The sequence below is a fragment of the Anolis sagrei genome, chromosome X, assembly GCF_037176765.1.
Source record: "Anolis sagrei isolate rAnoSag1 chromosome X, rAnoSag1.mat, whole genome shotgun sequence".
In the NCBI taxonomy this organism is placed as follows: domain Eukaryota; kingdom Metazoa; phylum Chordata; class Lepidosauria; order Squamata; family Dactyloidae; genus Anolis; species Anolis sagrei.
In genome coordinates, this window is record NC_090034.1 from 14,199,875 (window position 1) to 14,220,316 (window position 20,442).

The following is a 20,442-nucleotide window of genomic DNA, read 5'->3' on the forward strand; positions in this document are numbered from 1 at the left end:
AATACACCACGTGGCCCGAGGTGGCCCCTGGGGCTCTCAGTGCAGAGCTGGGCCCCTCTAAGGCCTCCCGGACCCCCACTTCCCCTTCCTCCGACCTCTGGGAATGATGGACTTACTGGGCGGGCCGTGTTGCTGGGGGTAAGGCGGGGGCATCCCCCCTTTAGGGGGACTGTGCGCCGAATTGTTGCCGCCAACAGTCTCCTCGTAGGAAGGCGGGGGGGCCGAGGGGCCAAAGGGCGGCGGAGGGGCGGTCATCTTTCCTGGAGGAAAGAAAAGAGGAAGAGAAAGGAGCCTCATGAGGGGGAGCCATTGCACTGGAAGGATGGATCCATCTCCCATTGGGAGGGGATGCTTCTATGCACCTTGAGTCCCACTTAAGAGAGAGAAAGAAATAGCATCTTCTTCATCATCTTCATCACCAACGTCTTGAAAGGCAGAACATTACAGGAACTGTCTTCATAGACCTGTCAGCAGCATATGACACTGTAAATCATCGCCTTCTCCTGAGAAAAATTTATAATATCACAAAGGATTACCACCTCACCCGCTTCAGAGGAAATCTGATACAAAACAGGAGCTTTTTTGTTGAGTTCCAGGGACAGAGAAACAGAAGAACGGCCTGTCTCAGGCGAGCATGCTTGCTCCATCAATGTTTAACATTTACACAAATGATCAGCCACTGTAGAAGGGACAGAGAATTTCATCTATGCTGACGATCATGCCATCACCGCTCAAGCAGGGAGCTCTGCAATGGTTCAACAGAAACTCTCAGAAGCTCTAGGTGCTCTTACTGCCTATTACAGAGAAAACCAGCTGATTCCTAATCCATCTAAAATACAGACGTGTGCTTTATATCCTAAGAACAGACCATCTTAAGCTCTGAGGATGACCTGGGAAGGAATCCCACTGGAGCATTGCAGCACACCAAAATACTTGGGTGTTACCCTGGACTGTGGAGCTCCCAGTGGCACAATGGGTTAAACCCTTCTGCTGGTTGGACTGGTGACTTGACAGGTCAGCAGTTCGTATTTGGGGAGAGCAGGTTGAGCTCCCTCTGTCAGCTCCAGCTGCCCATGTGGGGACATGGAGAAGCTTTCAATGAGAATGGTAAGACATTGAACATCCGGGCGTCCCCTGGGCAATGTCCTTGCAGACAGTCAATCTCTCACACCAGAAGTGACTTGCAGTTTCTCAAGTCACTCCTCACACACATACACACAAAACAAAACCCTGGACTGTGCTTTGACTTACTTTTTGAGTATCAAGCAAAAAGTGGGTGCTAGAAACAATATCATACAAAAGCTGACTGGCACAACCTGGGGATCACAACCAGACACAGTGAAAACATACGAAAGCTGACTGGCACAACCTGGGCAACGTCCTTGCAGACAGCCAATCTCTCACACCAGAAGTGACTTGCAGTTTCTCAAGTCACTCCTGACACACACACACATACACACAAAACAAAACCCTGGACAGTGCTTTGACTTACAAGAAGCATTGCTTGAGTATCACGCAAAAAGTGGGTGCTAGAAACAATATCATACGAAAGCTGGCTGGCACAACCTGGGGATCACAACCAGACACAGTGAAGACATCTGCCCTTGCGCTTTGCCATTCTGCTGCTGAGTACGCATGCCCAGTGTGGAACACATCTCACCACGCTAAAACAGTGAATGTGGCTCTTAATGAGACATGCCGCCTCATCACAGGATGTCTACGCCCTACACCACTGGAGAAATGACACTGTTTAGTTGGTATTGCACCACTTCATATCTGTTGGGAAGTAGCAGCCAGCAATGAAAGGACCAAGGCATTGACATCTCCAGCCCACCCTCTGTTCAGATATCTGCCAGCATGGCAATACCTTAAATCAAGAAACACCTTCCTAAGATCTACAAAGATACTCTCAGCAAGCAAGAGTCCAAAATTGGCAGGCTAAAACCTGGAACCTCAATCCATTTCTAAGACCAGATGAGAGACTCCCCCCTGGGCACACTGAAATCTGGGTGACTTGGAAAGCACTGAACAGAGTGCGTTCTGGCACCACAAGATGCAGAGCCAACCTTAAGAAATGGGGCTACAAAGTGGAGTCCACGACATGCGAGAGCGGAGAAGAGTAAACCACAGACCACCTACTACAGTGCAACCTGAGCCCTGCCACATGCACAACGGAGGAGCCTCTTACAGCCACATCAGAGGCACTCCAAGTGGCCAGCTTCTGGTCAAAGGACATTTAGTATAATGCCAAGTTTTAAAACTTTTTGTGGTTTTTTAATACATTATAACTGCATTCTCAATTTGCTTGTGACACGATAAATAAATAATCAAAATCATCTTCATCATTATCAACATCATGATTGTCGGCAACATCATCTTCAGCAGCACCTGAAACACCACCTTCATCATTACCAACACCATCAATGTCATTTTCCACATCAACATCATTATCATCATCTTCATCATCATCATCATCATCCACAAAAGCCTATGGGATTGTGGCCTTCATCAATAGTGGTCTAGTGTCTAGATCCAGGGAAGTTATTTTCCCCCTCTATTCTATTCTGCCTTGGTCAGACCACACCTGGAATCACACTGTGTCCCATTCTGGGCATCACAACCGAAGGGAGATGTTGACTCTAAGCTGAAATGTGTCTCAAAGGATCAAGGGTCTGGAGAACAAACCCTATGAGGAGCGGCTTAAAGAGCTGGGCATGTTCAGCCTGCAGAAGAGAAGGCGGAGAGGAGACATGATGAGGGTCATCTATAAGTATGTGAGTGAGGGGGAGTCATAGGGAGGAGGGAACAAGCTTGTTTTCTGCTGCCCTGGAGACTAGGACGCAGTGGATCAATGGCTTCAAACTACAGGAAAGGAGATCCCACTTGAACATGAGGAAGAACTTCCTCACTGTGAGAGCTGTTCAGCAGTGGAACTCTCTGCCCCGGAGTGTGGTGGAGGCTCCTTCTTTGGAGTCTTTTAAGCAGAGGCTGGATGGCCATCTGTTGGGGGTGCTTTGAATGTAATCTTTCTGCATCTTGGCAGAACGGGGTTGGACTGGATGGCCCATCAGGTCTCTTCCAACTCTAGGATTCTATCATCACCTTCATCAACATCATCATCGTCCAACATCATCAGCAGCAGTAGCAACCACAACATCATCAACATCATAATCACAGAACCATAGAATCCTAGAGTTGGAAGAGACCTCATGGGCCATCCAGTCCAACCCCCTGCCAAGAAGCAGGAATATTGCATTCAAATCACCCCTGACAGGTGGCCATCCAGCCTCTGTTTAAAAGCTTCCAAAGAAGGAGCCTCCACCACACTCCGGGGCAGAGAGTTCCACTGCTGAACAGCTCTCACAGTCAGGAAGTTCTTCCTCATGTTCAGATGGAATCTCCTCTCTTGTAGTTTGAAGCCATTGTTCCATTGCGTCCTAGTCTCCAGGGAAGCAGAAAACAAGCTTGCTCCCTCCTCCCTGTGGCTTCCTCTCACATATTTAGACATGGCTATCATATCTCCTCTCAGCCTTCTCTTCTTCAGGCTAAACATGCCCAGCTCCTTAAGCCGCTCCTCATAGGGCTTGTTCTCCAGACCCTTGATCATTTTAGTCGCCCCCCTCTGGACACATTCCAGCTTGTCAATATCTCTCTTGAATTGACAAGCTGGAATGTGTCCAGAGGAGGGCGACTAAAATGATCAAAGGTCTGGAGAACAAGCCCTATGAGGAGCAGCTTAAGGAGCTGGGCATGTTTATCAATGTCGTCATCAGCGACATCATAATCAACAACACCATCATCATTAACTTCAGTTGAATACACATTTTCCATGTTTTCTTGACAGAACCAATGAATTTTATGACCCAGGATCAAATGTGTTACATAGTATTATCGTCATTATTATCAATTCATTTATATCCCGACTTCCCAAACTAGTGTTCAAGGCAGCCTTGCAGGAAATGAAAACATAGACAACCCGAACCTCAACCGTCCCGTGGAAAGGAACCCCTTAAACTGGGCCCGAAGCCGAAGGAGGGCAGAAGAACTCGCCCCAAAACTCACCCGCCATCTTCCTTGGCTTGTCCCTGCCAAAAGGCAGAGGAAAAGGGAACTGAAACTGGTGTAAAGGGCCTTTGTGACCTCAGAGGCAGGGAGGGGTGCTGAAAGGGGCCTGTCTTTGTTCCTGGGCTGTCAGTGGCATTATTTCCGGCAAACTGCATTAAGTTTACAGTGTAGACACGGAATCATTTTTATGTAGTGTTTATATATCCAACACTATATGATTTTGCATTACTTTGTCCTTCTCTCTCTAACTTTGCTTCCTCTTTCTTTCTCTGGCCTTGATAATCTCCAAGCTGAAATCACTATACATCTGGATGGCCATCTATTGGGAGGGATTCAGTTGTGTCCCGGCAGGAAGGGGTTGGACTAGATGGCCCTTGGGGGTCCCCTTCCAATTCTTGGATTCTATGCAAAAGGCTCAAAAGTGGGGAGAAGAGGCCTTGCTTTGGGGCCCCAAATGTAATCATCACAAAACCATAGAATCCTTGAGATGGAAGGGATCTCCAAAGGCCATCCAGTCCAAACCCATTGTGCCATAAAGGAAGACACAATCTGATCCCTCCTGACAGATGAACATCCAGCCTCTAATAATAATAATAATAATAATAATAATAATAATAATAATAATAAAGACCAACAGCAATGAACCATAGGGAAGTTGGAAGGGAGTCCAGAGGCCATCCAGTCCAACCCCATTGTGCCATAAAGGAAGACACAATCCGATCCCTCCCGACAAATGAACACCCAGCCTCTGATGATGATAATAATAATATTGATGATGAACCATAGGATCCTAGAGTTGGAAGGGAGTCCAAAGGCCATCCAGTCTAACCCCATTGTGCCATAAAGGAAGACACAATCGGATCCCTCCCGACAGATGAACATCCAGCCTCTGCTAATAATAATAATAATAATAATAATAATAATAATAATACAGGAGTAATAATAGTAATGAACCATAGGATCCTAGAGTTGGAAGAGAGTCCAAAGACCATCCAGTCCGACCCCATTGTGCCATAAAGGAAGACACAATCCGATCTTTCCCAGCAGATGAACATCCAGCCTCTGCTAATAATAATAACAACAACAACAACAACAACAACAATAAACCATAGGATCCTAGATGTGAAAGGGAGTCCAAAGGCCATCCAGTCCAACCCCATTGTGCCATAAAGGAAGACACAGTCCAATCCTTCCCAGCAGATGAACATCCAGCCTCTGCTAATAATAATAATAGTAATAACAGTAATAATAGTAATAATAATAATAATCAACCAAGGGAGTCCGAAGGCCATCCAGTCCAACCCCATTTTGCCGGATGGAAAACACCATCAAAGCCCTCCCAACAGATGGCCATCTAGCTGAGAAGAAAGAGCCAACTCCCTTCTAAGACTGTACATGTATTTTCACAGAATTCTAGAGTTGGAAAGTAGGGACACCCAAAGGTCATTTAGTCTAAGATGCCCATCTAAGCTCTATTTAAAAATCCCACTTACCCACAAAGCAGGAGAGTCCACCAACTATCCTGGAACCTTAGACTTTGAAGAGACCCTAAAGGCCGTCTAGTCTGACCTGTGGTCAATGCAGGAACTTACAGCTAACAAAAATAACACTTCCCTTCTTCCTGTATCTGTTCCTGGTTCTTTGGATCACAACTCCCACCATTCTCACCATGAAACGTGGCCTAGAAATAATGGGATTTTTCCATTCACTTCCCCCTTTTTGCAAACCAGCAGAGGGCAGGCCAGCGCCAGAAATTGGGCTTTTTGGAACCTTTTTACAGGTGAAAGACCTATTCCCCAGCACTGTAACAGGGGAAAGACAGAACAGGACAAGAGAAGGAAAAGGAGGCGGCAGGGACATCTCTTTTGCTTTATGGCACAATCCAGAAGCCCATAAAACTCTCCAAAGTACCCTGAAACAGTGCCTTGTTTACCTGGAAGGGGCTACCTGCTCAGGATGGCAAAACTCACCTGTTTCTCAAGAAGCCGGACTTTGGACTTGATTCTCCCGGAAAGAGAATGCTGCTTGGCTGCAATGGGAAAAGGGTGTTGTCACCAGGAAGGACTTGGGCAGGTGCTGCTCTTTACCTGGCTGCACCTGATGCCATCCCACATTTAAAGGGACAGGAACCCTTTTCCTAGGATGAGCAGGATGTAGCTGTAAGAACAACAGGTATGGTGGAATGAGCTTCCCTTTTGGGATGCATCTATGCTGTAGGAATTGATGCAGTTTGATATCACTTCAGTGCTATGTAATCTCAGAAAGTTGCAGAGTGACATGGTTAATATAATATTACTAATAATATTGCAGTATAGTGGTATAGTCGTTCAGTCGTTTCCGACTCTTTGTGACTTCATGGACCAGCCCACACCAGAGCTCTCTGTCGGCCGTCACCACCCCCAGCACCTTCAAGGTAAATCCAGTCACTTATAGTGGTATAGTACAATATAGTAATAAATAATGCTAATATTTTTTAAAAAACAAACTCTAAAATCAGGACAGTAAATAAAGAGCAACGCTAAAAAAAACAGGGGAATTCCAGACAGGAAACAATCAGGGGCAGCTAACACATCCCAACAAGGGATTCCCCCATGCAGGAAGAAGCCAGGCTTTGCTACTACAAGGCAATTCAATGTTAATCAAGGAGTCCAATTGCAACACTTACACTTGCCTCAACGGACAAGATTTCTTTCTCTCACCCTAGACATTATTCCACAGATATATAAACCTCACTTGCCTAGTTTCCAACAGGCGCCACAACCTCTGAGGATGCCTGCCTTACAGGTGGGTATAATATAAATACTGTTTGATTGTACATTTTTATATTTGTATTTGGAATATTAATATTAATATTGTATATTTTTATATTTGTAATTGGAATATTAATATTACATTTGTATTTGGAATATTAATATTAATGCTAATATATTAAATATAATGCTTTTGATCATATCTAATATCATTTTATTGTTGTAAATGTTTAATATTTGTATTTGGAATATTAATATTAATATTGTATATTTTTATATTTATAGCTGGAATATTAATATTGTATTTGGAATATTAATACTAATGCTTATATATTAAATATAATACTTCAGATAACATCTAATACTGTTTTATTGTTGTATATTTTTAATATTTGTATTTGGAATATTAATATTAATGCTAATATATTAAATATAATACTTTTGATAATATCTAATATTGTTTTATTGTTTTAAATTTTTAATATTTGTATTTGGAATATTAATATTATTATTGTATATTTTTATATTTGTATTTGGAATATTAATATTACATTTGGATTTGGAATATTAATATTAAAGCTAATATATTAAATATAATACTTCTGATAATATATAATACTGTTTTACTGTATATTTTTATTTGGAATATTAATATTAACATTGTATATTTTTATATTTGTATTTGGAATATTAATATTACAGTTGCATTTGGAATTTTTATATTAATGGTAATATATTAAATATAATACTTTTGATAATATCTGATATTGTTTTATTGTTGTATTTTTTAATATTTTAGTTGGAATATTAATATTAATATATATTTTTATATTTGTAGTTGGAATATTAATATTACATTTGTATTTGGAAGATTAATTTTAATGCTAATATATTAAATATAATACTTCTGATAATATATAATACTGTTTTATTGTTGTAACATTTTAATATTTGCAGTTGGAATATTAATATTAATATATATATTTATATTTGTATTTGGAATATTATTATTATTGTATATTTTTAATATTTGTATTTGGAATATTAATATTATATTTGTATTTGAAAGATTAATATTAATGCTAATATATTAAATATAATACTTCTGATAATATATAATACTGTTTTACTGTATATTTTTATTTTGAATATTAATATTATTATTATTGTATATTTTTATATTTTTATTTGGAATATTAATATTACAGTTGCATTTGGAATTTTAATATTAATGCTAATATATTAAATATAATACTTTTGATAATATCTGATATTGTTTTATTGTAAATTGTTAATATTTGTATTTGGAATATTAATATTAATGCTCATATATTAAATATAATACTTCAGATAGCATCTAATACTGTTTTATTGTTGTATATATTTAATATTTGTATTTGGAATATTAATATTATTATTATTGTATATTTTTAATGTTTTTATTTGGAATATTACTATTATATTTGTATTTGGGATATTAATATTAATGCTAATATATTAAATATAATACTTCTGATAATATATAATACTGTTTTACTGTACATTTTAAATATTTGTATTTGGAATATTAATATAAATATTGTATATTTTATATTTGTAATTGGAATATTAATATTACATTTGTATTTAGAATATTAATATTAATACTAATATATTAAATATAATACTTCTGATAATATCTAATACTTTTTATTGTATATTTTTAATATTTGTATTTGGAATATTAATATTATATTTGTATATGGAATATTAATTTTAATTTTAATTAATTAAATATAATACTTCTGATAATATATAATACTGTTTTATTGTTGTATATTTTTAATATTTGCAGTTGGAATATTAATATTAATATATATATTTATATTTGGAATATTATTATTGTATATTTTTAATGTTTGTATTTGGAAGATTAATATTAATGCTAATATATTAAATATAATACTTCTGATAATATATAATACTGTTTTACTGTATATTTTTATTTTGAATATTAATATTATTGTTATTGTATATTTTTATATTTGTATTTGGAAGATTAATTTTAATGCTAATATATTAAATATAATACTTCTGATAATATATAGTAGTTTTACTGTACATTTTTAATATTTGTATTTGGAATATTAATATTAGTATATTAAATATAATCAGATAATATCTAATACTGTTTTATTGTATATTTTTATATTTTTATTTGGAATATTAATATTATTATTGTATATTTTTATATTTGTAGTTGGTATATTAATATTAATGCTAATATATTAAATATAATACTTCTGATAATATCTAATACTGTTTTATTGTTGTATATTTTTAATATTTGTATTTGGAATATTAATATTAATATATTAAATATAATCAGATAATATCTAATATTGTTTTATTGTATATTTTTATATTTTTATTTGGAATATTAATATTATTATTATTGTATATTTTTAATGTTTGTATTTGGAATATTAATATTAATGCTAATATATTAAATATAATACTTCTGATAATATCTAATACTGTTTTATTGTTGTATATTTTTAATATTTGTATTTGGAATACAATATAATAATAAATAAACATAATTATTCAAAATTAATCCAATTTGAATACCAGAGGGATGGAATCTCCATGGCAACACACTCCAATATGGCAGGGACCGGTGGGCGTGGTTTAATTTAGCCCCGCCCTCCTGGGAAAGCTCCGCCTCTTCACTCCACCAATCTCAGGTGGTGGGCGTGGTTAGCAGAGGCCCCTTCCTTTCCTTGCGAGGACCACGCCTCTTCTATATCTACATCCAATCGTGAGCGTTGGGCGTGGTTTAGTGAAGCCACGCCCCTTTATTCCTCCGCGTCATCTGTTGCTAGGCGGTCGGCACAGTCTCAGCAGCAATGGTGGGAGACCCCTTCTTTTGGGCCCTGGTAAGGAAAAAAGGAAGGGAGAGAAGGAGGGAGGGAAGGAGATCTCTCTCTGTATATCAGTCAATGGGGGGCTTCTTTGAAAGGGGGGGGTCTCACAAAGAGGGGAGGGGCAGGAGAGAGAGAGAGGGGGCCAGGAAGGAGGGAGCCCCCTCCCCAAAACACACTCCTCCCTCCTTCCTCCATTGCAATGGCTCCCAGGAAGACAGAGGAAGAGGAGGAGGAAGACCTCTTGTGTCCTATGTCTTAAAGGGACAGAGGCTTTGCAATGGAGGGGCCTCTGCACCCCTCTCTGTTTCCCCCCCTTTTTGTAAATGGTCTTGTCCATGCATTTCAGGTTTTTGTAAAATTATTCATAAATTTAATTTCAGATTTTATCAAATATTATTTTAGACATGCCTTTTTGGATTTGGTAGGATGATCATCATAGCCATTTTCATTTATTATTATCATAATATACATTTATTTCACATTTTACATTGTTATTTTAGGCATGCATTTTCAGGTTTTGTATAATAATAATAATAATAATAATAATAATATACATTTAATTTAGATTTTACATTGTTATTTTAGGCATGCATTTTCAGATTTTGTATAATAATAATAATAATATACATTTAATTCAGATTTTATATTGTTATTTTAGGCATGCATTTTCAAGTTTTGTTCAATAATATTAATAATATACATGTATTTCAGATTTCACATTTTCAGATTTTGTATAATAATAATATACATTTAATTCAGATTTTACATTGTTATTTTACGCATGCATTTTCAGATTTTGTATTATAATAATAATATGCATTTAGTTCAGATTTTACATTGTTTATTTTAGGCATGCATTTTCAGGTTTTGTATTATAATAATAATATACATTTAATTCAGATTTTGCATTGTTATTTTGGGCATGCATGTTTAGATTTTGTATAATAATAATAATAATAATATAATTATTTCAGATTTTACATTGTTATTTTAGGCATGAATTTTCAGATTTTGTATAATAATAATAATAATAATAATAATAATATACATTTAATTCAGATTTTACATTATTATTTTAGGCATGTATTTTTAGAGTTTGTTGGATGATAAAAGTAGGCTTATTCATTTATTTTGTACTTTTAGATTGTGATGTTGCATTTTTAGATTTTGTATAATAATAAATAAATAAATAAATAATAATATTTTCCAGCTTCTTGGCAGGGGGTTGGACTGGAGGGAGGGCCTCTTCCAGCTCTAGGATTCTGTAATGATATTATAATGTAATGCAATACAATACTAACAATAATACAATAGAAGAATATAATAATATTGTAATATAATAATACTAATTTATTAAATATAATATATATAGTAATGTGTAATAATAATATAGTATAATGTAGTATAGTGGTATAGTACAATATAATAATATATAATACTAATACTGTGCTTTGCTAATCATATGATATTTATAAGTATATATCATATGATATATACATTTTATTGATTACCCACCTCTCCTAATGGCTCCAGGTAGGGTACCAAAAACATAGTACAATATATTATATAATACTAATAATATAATATACTGGTAGTGTATTATATATATATATTGTTGTATAATAATATATTACAGTATAATAATAATAATTGTATGTTAGATATTGCATATATAGTGGTATAGTGCAATATAATAATAATATACCACAATATATAAAATACACTACAGTATATTATACTATTAGTATTATATAATATTTTGTAATATATCATAAGTTGTATATATATAATATAATATTACATTATTAATATAATTTTAGATGTTGTATTATTAATATTTTATATCCTTATTTTTGGTTTTAGATTCCATCTTGTATGCTTTACTAATAATATAATATAATATATTGTATATACATATAATATTTATAATATTATAATGTAATACAATATAATACTAATAATAGTGATAATACAATATTATAATTATATATTTTATGTTACATGTAATATTACCAAAAATATTGCAATATAATGGTACAGCACAATATAGTAATATATAATACTGATATTGTACTATGCTAATAATATAATATATTGTATGTATATATATCTTGTGGCTGGCATATAAATGTCGCAAATAAATATTTTAGATTTTAGGTTATTATTTTATACATTTATTTCAGATAATTATTTTATGGATTTATTTCAGTTTTTAGGTTACTTTTTACACTTTAGATTTTATTTTTTGTTGGTCATGGGGGTTCTGTGTGCCAAATTTGGCCCAGGTCCATTGCTGGTGGGGGTCACAGAACTACAACTTCCATCATGTTGGAGTTTGTCCCCCATCCCCCTCTGGTATGTTCAGTTGCTGATCAATCCTAATCTATTTGCTGTGCCCTGCATAACGGAAAGGGTTATGGGAGAGGCAGTGGGCGGGGTCATGCAAATTCCACACCAATGAAGAGAGTCAGAAAGACTGGGATGTCTGTGGTGGAGGAAACACATAAAATCTAGGATGAAACTGTCCCTGTATGAAAGCATTTCTTGGGTGGTGGGCAGTATGGTGTTTGTGGAGGACACTGGCAGGGGTTGTGTATGTTCATGATGCTCGCTATAACCTGCAATGTAACTGGAGGGAGGGCCTTTGGTGGGTCCTCATAGGTGGGGATCATAGCTGTTTGTGGAAGTGGGAGCCTGTTTGTGAAAGTGGGCACATACACACCACATATTTTCACTTTTATTATGGATATAGATATTATATTTTATTTTTGTGGAGGGCAGATACTTTTTACAGCTTTTACAAATCCATTATAATTATATTTATTTCCTGTTGTTATCTGTCAAGTGAGACATGAAGGGCTAATAAAGCGACGTTGGCAATTGTTGTTGTGTATCCCACTTTTTTCTTTCAGTTAAGACACAATTGTTGTTATATTTATATCCCACTTTCAGGCTTGGCTCTTATAGCTGTGGATCTTACTTTTTTTGTTGAGACATGAAGGGCTAGTAAAGGGACATTGGCAATTGTTGTTGTTGTTGTGTATCTCTCTTTTCTTTCAGTTAAGACACAATTGTTGTTATATTTATATCCCACTTTCTGGCTTGGCTATTATTGTTGTGGATCTTACTTTTTTTTCTGTCGAGACATGAAGGGCTAGAAAAGAGACGTTGGCAATTGTTGTTGTTGTTGTGTATCTCACTTTTCTCTTTCAATTGAGACACAATTGTTGTTATATTTATATCCCACTTTCCAGCTTGGCTATTATTGTTGTGGGTCTTTTTTTCTGTTGAGACATGAAGGGCTAGTAAAGGGACGTTGACAATTGTTGTTGTTGTTGTTGTTGTTGTGTATCTCACTTTTCTCTTTCAGTTAAGACACAATTGTTGTTATATTTATATCCCACTTTCCAGCTTGGCTATTATTGTTGTGGGTCTTTTTTTCTGTTGAGACATGAAGGGCTAATAAAGGGTCAATTGTTGGCAATTTTTGTTGTTGTTGCTGTGTATCTCACTTTTCTATTTCAATTGAGACACAATTGTTGTTATATTTATATCCCACTTTCTCTTTTTAAAATAGCTTGCATTTGGTTGCAAATGGGATTATTGAGTAATAATTAATACAATTATATTTGAATAAAGTCTGTTCAACATCACAAACTTTAAAAGAGAGTCAGGGGTAGATTGCAACTCCCATCATCCCCTGGATCCTGGGAAAGGAGGTTGGCTGGTCTGCATGGAAAATGGCATTGTAGTATCAGGGCTGCCTTGGAGGCCCTTAGACAGATGCCCATCTTCTGGGAGTGCTTGAGTGGTGTCTTTCGATATAGCAGAACAGGGTTGGACTAGATGACCCTTGGGAACCCTCTTCCACTGCTGGCATTTGTGGATTGCCTTGAATTTGTGGCCATTTCAGCTACGAAGGCCACTATCACTCTCACCAAATGGGGAAGACTTTTTCTTCAAAACAGGTTCCAGAAGTGTGAGAATGATCCTTATCTCCTTCCCCTCCCAGTTCTGTGCCTTGCTTATAATTGCACAATGAGACAAGTCCAGGCCTTTGGATCCACTTTTATGCAAGGGAGGCCAAAATTATTTTTCTAGGTCCAAAAGCTCTGCTAACCCCCCTCCCAGGGGGGGAATTCTAGTCTGTTGTTGTTCCAAGATATCCAGTAAAATGGGAGAGAAAATGCCTTCGTCTTGTTTGCAACTCAAAATCTTAATTTCAGCTGAGATAAAAATCAGGGAGTTTTCTTTGCCAACGGCTGCATAGGATTTGCAAGGAAAATGGGGTTGTGGCCCTAGATTCAGAACGATGATGAATACATTACACGGAATGCAAAGTCCATCTTAAATCCTTAATTTTGTGTTTGCTGATTTACTGTTTCTAGGTGGGGAGAGTCAGCTTTAATAGGTGTATTATAGGTGGTGGAAGGGGTGTATAGGAGATTAGTGAGTTCACAAATTGTATAGAGATACTTATATTGCTGGATATGTAGATGTGCTGATCGATCGATCGATAGAGATAGATACGATAGATAGGCAGAGAGAAGGATGAAAGAGAGGATGATGGAAGGGTAGAGATAGATAGGATGGATGGATAAAGATAGACGGATGTAACGATGGAAGGATAGGGATATAAAAGGATGGAGGCATAGAGATAGATAAGATAGACAGATATAGATATATAATTCAGAAGTGAAGTTTTACATGGTGTGTATATATATATATAGAGAGAGAGAGATGGATGGATGAAAGAAAGGAGATAGATATGTGTATGTGTGTGTGTATATATATTAGCTGTACCCGCCATGTGTTGCTGTGGCCAACCCTCCCTCCCTCTTTCTCTCCTTTCTTTCTCTCCTTCCATCCCTCTTTTTCTTTCCCTTCTTCTTTCTTCCTTCTCTACCTGTGTCTTTCCTCACTTCCTTTACTCTTTGGTTCCATCCTTCCTTCCTTCCCTCCCTTTTTTTCTCTTTCATTCCTTCTCTCCTTCATTCCCTCTCTTTCCTTCCTTCTTTCACTTTTTTATTTCCTTCTCTCCTTCCTTCCTTCTCTACCTTTCTTTCTTTCCTTCTCTCCTCTTTCTTCCTTCTCTCCTTCCTTCCCACACTTTCCTTCCTTCTTTCACTTTTTATTTCCTTCTCTCCTTCCTTCTCTTTCTTTCTTTCCCTCCCTCTTTCTTTTTCTTCCTTCTCTCCTTCCTTCCCTCTTTCCTGCCTTCTTTCACTTTTGTATTTCCTTCTCTCCTTCCCTCCTTTTCCCCTCTCCCTCCTTCTCTCCTTCCTTTCTTGCCCCTTTCTGTGTATATGTTTTGTGTGTGCATATATGTGTGTATATATTTCTGTATATATGTATATATGTGTGCTTGTGTATATATGTGGCTTTGCACATGAGTTGTATATAGCTCTATCTATCCATAGACACACATATACACATATCTCTCGTGTGTCTGTATGTATATATGTATATATGTGTGTATCTATATAAATAAAAATGTAATGTTTGTTTGTGGGATTAACATACGATTAATCCCACATTCAGAACTCAAATATTGCATGGAATCCAAAGATGTAAAGGAAGTGATGCTTGGTCTGTTTTTGTCCTCTCCCCGTCCCTCCCAGGCATCCAGGGGCGGCTGAAGGGCCCCACGTCCATCCATCTGTCCACCCATCCTTCGGAGGGTCCCTCCACGTCCGCCATGGACCACAGCCCCACCACGGGGGTGGTGACGGTGATTGTGACGCTGATTGCTGTGGCAGCGCTGGGGGCCCTGATCCTGGGCTGCTGGTGCTACCTGCGGCTGCAGCGGCTGAGCCAGTCGGAGGATGAGGAGAGCATCGTGGGTGAAGGAGAGTCCAAGGAGCCTTTCCTGATGGTCCAGTACTCTGCCCGCGGGCCCTGCACCGAGAGGAAGACCCGTCTCGGTGCCCCTGGCCCCACTGAGCAACATGCCTAAGCCTGGGCCCCACTCCAAGGACCACTTGCCTCCGTCGGTCATTCATCGACAACTCGAATGCCCCACCGAGCCTCTTTAGGACAGAGCTAACCAATGCATGTGGATACAAATAAGTCCAGATGAAGTCACAATCCCACTCTGTCCTGTTTTGATAAAAAATATCCCCGTCTCCAGTTCGAGATTTCAATGTGCTAGATACAGAAAGAAGTCCAAGGGATCTAAGAGGAGAACCCAAGCTGAACATGAGCCAAGAGTGTGATGCGGCAGCGACAAAGGTCAGTGCGATTCTAGGTTAAAAGGATGTCATGACTGCACTCTCTTCTGCTTTGTTCAGGCATCATCTGGAATAATGCTGGACAAGAAGATGGAAGGGGTCACACGAAGGGCTGCCAAAATGGCCAAAGGCCTGTAAGCCTTGAGTCCCTCTGAAGAACATCTGAGGGATCTGGATCTGTTTTGCTTGGAGGAAAGAAGCCCGAGGGAAAAGAGACAAGAGAGCCATGTTTCAATATCGGAATGGAGTCCTATCAAGGAAAAGAGGGCAATCCTGTTTCCTGCAGTTCTGGAGACCGGGACACAATGGAGCTGTGGGTTTAAATTGCAAGAGAAGAGATGCCACCTAAATATTAGGAAAAATCTTCTGAGCGTAAAGAGCTGTTCAAATGGAATACAAAGTCCAGAAAAGTCTCTTTCTCTGTAGTTTTTGAAGCAGAGGCTGGACAGCCATCTGTCAGGAGGGATCGGATGGCATCTTTATGGCAGAAGGGGGTTGGACTGGATGGTCTTTAGGATCCTATGACTTGCAGAGACTGGTCTTTCGGGGCCCTTCTCCCTTTCCTTGGGCCCTGTGCCCATTGCTGACGGTGGACGATGGGAGCGTTTACTTGAATACCCCTCTGAGCCTCTTCGAACAGAGCTACTGATGCGGTGCAAATCCGCACAACTGTGAACTGTGTACATAATGAGTCGTGCGCTACTTCATTTTGTTTGCCTTTCTCCGGAGCTTTTGGAGATGCATGACCGCCGATGGGATTTCTCCGAAGCCCCTAATGGATGGGGAGGGTCTTCTAAGGCGAGTCGCAGGAAATGGACTATTCAAAGCTACGTCTCCTCCTTGGCCTAACGCTCTTTCGGAACTTGGTAATATTGTTCTGTATTTATGCAAGTGATGGGGAAGAAGCCTTCGATATAATAGAGGCATGAGATGATCTGCAAATATGATAGAAATAACTGTTTCGAACCAAGTTCGAAAGTAAAGGTCAGTGATGGCTGTGCAGAACTTGAGCCGGATGGCCTTTCGGAAACCCACTTCCCCTCCAACGGCAGCCTTGTAACTAGTCCCCATTATCTCCGCTTTCCTTTCGCTGTATAGATTTCTCAACTGATTACGTTTTGTAGATAAAAATGCAGTTTTTCTCCCTCTCCTGATATTGATAGGGCTTCTGTACATAACTGGACCCAGGTGTGAAGCCACTGTTGACGTTTTCATTGTCCTTTCTTTGCTGGTTGGATTCATTTTTTCCTGTATCGATGCCACCAAATCTTTTATAGTGAAAGAGCCTTTGTCCTTTAATGTCTATGAATATTTGATGATATCGGCCTTCTCTCAAAAGTGGGTCACTTTTCGTTGCCAAAAGTTGGAAGTCCAGCTACATTTGGAGGATGAATTAGATGGATGGTGCTGATGCTGTTAGCCTTCCAAAAGTTCTCCTTAAATATAGCTACTGCTTTCCTGATCCTTTCCAACTCAGTCAAAGTGGGATGATTTATTATTATTATTATTATTATTATTATTATTATTATTATTAGAAACACAAGATGAGTCCACAGCAGCCAAGATCACTCTGCTGGCTGTTGTATTGGATCACATGTCGGACACTTCCCAAGTGTCTAGGACTGTGTGATGTATTGGTGAATAATGCGTGCAGATCCCAGTAAGGTGACCTTATGCAGCTGGCTGATGGTAATTTTGTCAGCGCCGATTGTGTTTAAGTGCAGGCCAAGGTCTTTAGGCACTGCACCCAGTGTGCCGATCACCACTACTACTGCTGCTACTTCTTCTTATTATTATTATTACTATTATTTGAAATACAGCAAGATGAGTCCACAGCAAACAAGATCACTATGTTGGTTGTTGTATTGGATCACACGTCGGACACTTCCCAAGTGTCTAGGACTGTGTGATGTATCGGCGAGTAATGCATGCAGATCCCAGGATGGCCTTTTGTAGCCGACAGATGGTAATTTTGTCAGCACCGATTGTGTTTAAGTGCAGGCCAAGGTCTTTAGGCACTGCACCCAGGATGCCGATCACCACTGAGACCACCTTGGCTGGCTTGTGCCAGAGTCTTTGCAGTTCGATCTTTAAATCCTTGTATTGTGTCAAATTATTATTATTATTATTATTATTATTATTATTATTATTTTATCCTCCAGATTGGGCTGCTGCACTGCATTCCCCATCATTCTTCCATCCAGGTGTATGTATATCCAGGCCAGATGCTAACATATGGAACATTCTTTGGACTTCAGCTCCCAGAAGCTACATTTTTGCCCAAGAGCTAGGATTTCTGGGAACTGAAGCCCAAAGAAAAGGGAAGCAATGCTCTTCTTGCTGGCCAGACCCTGGTTTACTTGGTCTAAGGGCCAATAACAAAGAGTTGGACTAGCCAAGGTCCAGCAAAAAAGCAAGAAATGCAGTGAGATAAATGAAATCTTAATGAAGAGATAAAAATCAGATATTAAACGAATAATAATATGTTGTTCTTGAAGGCTTTCATGGTCTAAATAACTGGGTTGCTGTGAGTTTTCAGGGCTGTACAGCCATGTTTCAGAAGCATTCTCTCCTGGCGTTTTGCCCACATGTATGGCAGGCATCTTCAGAGGTTGAGGATATTATTATTATTATTATTATTATTATTATGACAGGAAACAATCAGGGCCAGCTAACACCTCCCAACAAAAGATTCCCCCAGGCTGCAACCAGACAGGCTTTGCAGCTGCAAGGCCTTTAAATGCAAATCAAGGTGGCCAATTGCAACAATCACACTTGTCTCAAGTAAACAAGAGTTCTTTCTCCCACTCTGGACATTATTTCACAGATATATAAACTCCACTTTCCTACTTCCCAACAGACCTCATAACCTCTAAGGATGCCTGCCATAGATATGGGTGAAACATCAGGAGAGAATGCTTCTGGAACATAGCCAGACAGCCTGGAAAACTCACCGCAACCCAATAATAATAATAATAATAATAATAATAATAATAATAATAATAATAAAAATCATCTTTGGGGATCCTTAACTGCTTCTGCCTCAGAATCCTGCCCAGAGGATATTCTTCCACTTTATGTGGATGGAAAGGGAAGGGATTGCAGTCTTACCCCCTTTTCAATTTGGCCCCATGACCTGCACTTTGCCTCTTTTTAAATGGCCTCAAGGCGACTGAATCAGGCAGCTTCCATGATAAAGTTCAAATAAACAAAATACCACATTGGAAGAAAGGAGAAAAGCCGCTGTCTGGAGATTCATGGGGGAGAAAGGAAGCTTTGTGCTGCTCTCCCTCCCACTTTGTTTTAATTTAGGCTGAAATCAATACAAAAGCTATCAAATTAGTGCAACCATAAAGTGCAAAGACCCCCCGGAACCCTGTCCTTTTAGGCGGCAGGCTACTGGGCCTGTGCTTCTGTCCGGTTTTCATGGCTCATTATAAAAAATACTCTTTGATTTCTAGTCCGAGGAAATGACACAAGAAGTTTGGGGGAAGGGGGAGAATTTCCGAGGAAATGTCAATAAAGTTTGCATAAAACCCTGAACGTGATTCGTGTCGGGGTCTTCATTCCCCTTCGGTCTCTCTGCTGCAGAGGCCCGGCTGGGCCTGGCTGTCCTCTTCGGATTTGGGGAAAAGGTCAGTGGCCGGAATGGGGCCCTCATCTTCGGGCCTCCGCTTGGTGGTCAGCAGGGCCTTGAGGAAGGCGTTTTCGGCCAGGAGTCCCCCCCAAAGGCAGTCCTTGAGGCAGGGCTCCAAGCCTGAGGAAGAGGAGGAGGGGGAGGGGGAAGGCCGGCCAGAGTGGGCCAGGAGGAAGCGGAGCAGGTTGGGAAGGGTCAGTGGGAAGCGCCAGGAGGGGAAGCGCACGCTCTGGTCCTTCCTAGAAGAGCAAAGGAAAAAACAGGAAAGAGGTTCACAAAGGCAGCCAGCCGGCCACGGGAGTCCTTTTGTGATGAGTGGATTGAATGCCAATGTATGTCCTGTCTTTTTCCTGCAGCAACCATCTCTCACCTGCCTTTCTGGGCAGAAAAACCCAAAAGCTACAACTCAGTGGGGGCGACATGTTTAGTTTCAGTGGAGCTTTCTGCAGAGAGATGGATAAAACACTGAGGCAGTTTCGAGAGTTTTGAAAAAGGGTTTTATGGGATGTCAAAGTCACTGCCAAGGGGTCTATCTAAATGCTCGCAAGAGATCTCCATTCAGAGCGGTGCTGCACTGTTTGTAATGTTGTCAGCTGCTCATTGAAGAGAGGAAAGCAGGATATAAATTCTACGACAGAGGGATGAAGACAGCCTCCATGCTCAGCCAGGAAACAGCAGCATGTGACAAACCCAGTTCTATAAATATCACCTGAAACTGGTTCCCTGCAGACTTTGGGAGGAAGGAATGTACTAGGAAGTTTCGCCTCCTGGGAGGAGAAGGGCCAGAAAGACCTGCTCCGTGGGGCAGAAACAGCAGGCAAAACCTGGATCGGGAAGAAAAGCAGGAGGCCGCT

General features: G+C 39.1%; 3 protein-coding genes across 6 annotated transcripts in view; 1 reads left to right on the forward strand and 2 right to left on the reverse strand.

Annotated features, from left to right (window-relative positions):
• Positions 1-6,226, reverse strand: part of LOC132781558 (lipopolysaccharide-induced tumor necrosis factor-alpha factor homolog) — a 13,426-nt gene extending 7,200 nt beyond the window's left edge. The window contains exons 1-3 of one of the 3 annotated variants that reach the window (XM_067473165.1): positions 4,063-4,097; positions 363-503; positions 117-260 (exon numbers count right to left, since the gene is read on the reverse strand). In XM_067473165.1, the coding sequence (XP_067329266.1) occupies positions 117-255 (139 nt within the window). In that variant the 5' untranslated portion in view covers positions 256-260; positions 363-503; positions 4,063-4,097. Of the gene's footprint in view, positions 1-116; positions 261-362; positions 504-4,062; positions 4,098-6,035 lie in introns of those variants that run through there. The other 2 variants (XM_067473166.1, XM_060785817.2) reach the window with 2 other exon arrangements.
• Positions 6,227-9,618: 3,392 nt separating this feature from the next.
• Positions 9,619-19,494, forward strand: LOC132782083 (stannin). The gene is made up of 2 exons (XM_060786750.2): positions 9,619-9,733; positions 15,343-19,494. Exon 2 carries the CDS (start codon positions 15,420-15,422, stop codon positions 15,675-15,677), a length of 258 nt encoding a protein of 85 aa, XP_060642733.1. The 5' UTR covers positions 9,619-9,733; positions 15,343-15,419; the 3' UTR covers positions 15,678-19,494.
• LOC137094990 (thioredoxin domain-containing protein 11-like) overlaps positions 19,198-20,442 on the reverse strand; it is a 34,083-nt gene continuing 32,838 nt past the window's right edge. For both annotated transcript variants that reach the window (XM_067461102.1, XM_067461101.1), the window contains one exon: positions 19,198-19,827. In XM_067461102.1, coding sequence (XP_067317203.1) covers positions 19,515-19,827 — 313 coding nt within the window. In that variant the 3' untranslated portion in view covers positions 19,198-19,514. The remainder of the gene's footprint in view (positions 19,828-20,442) is intronic.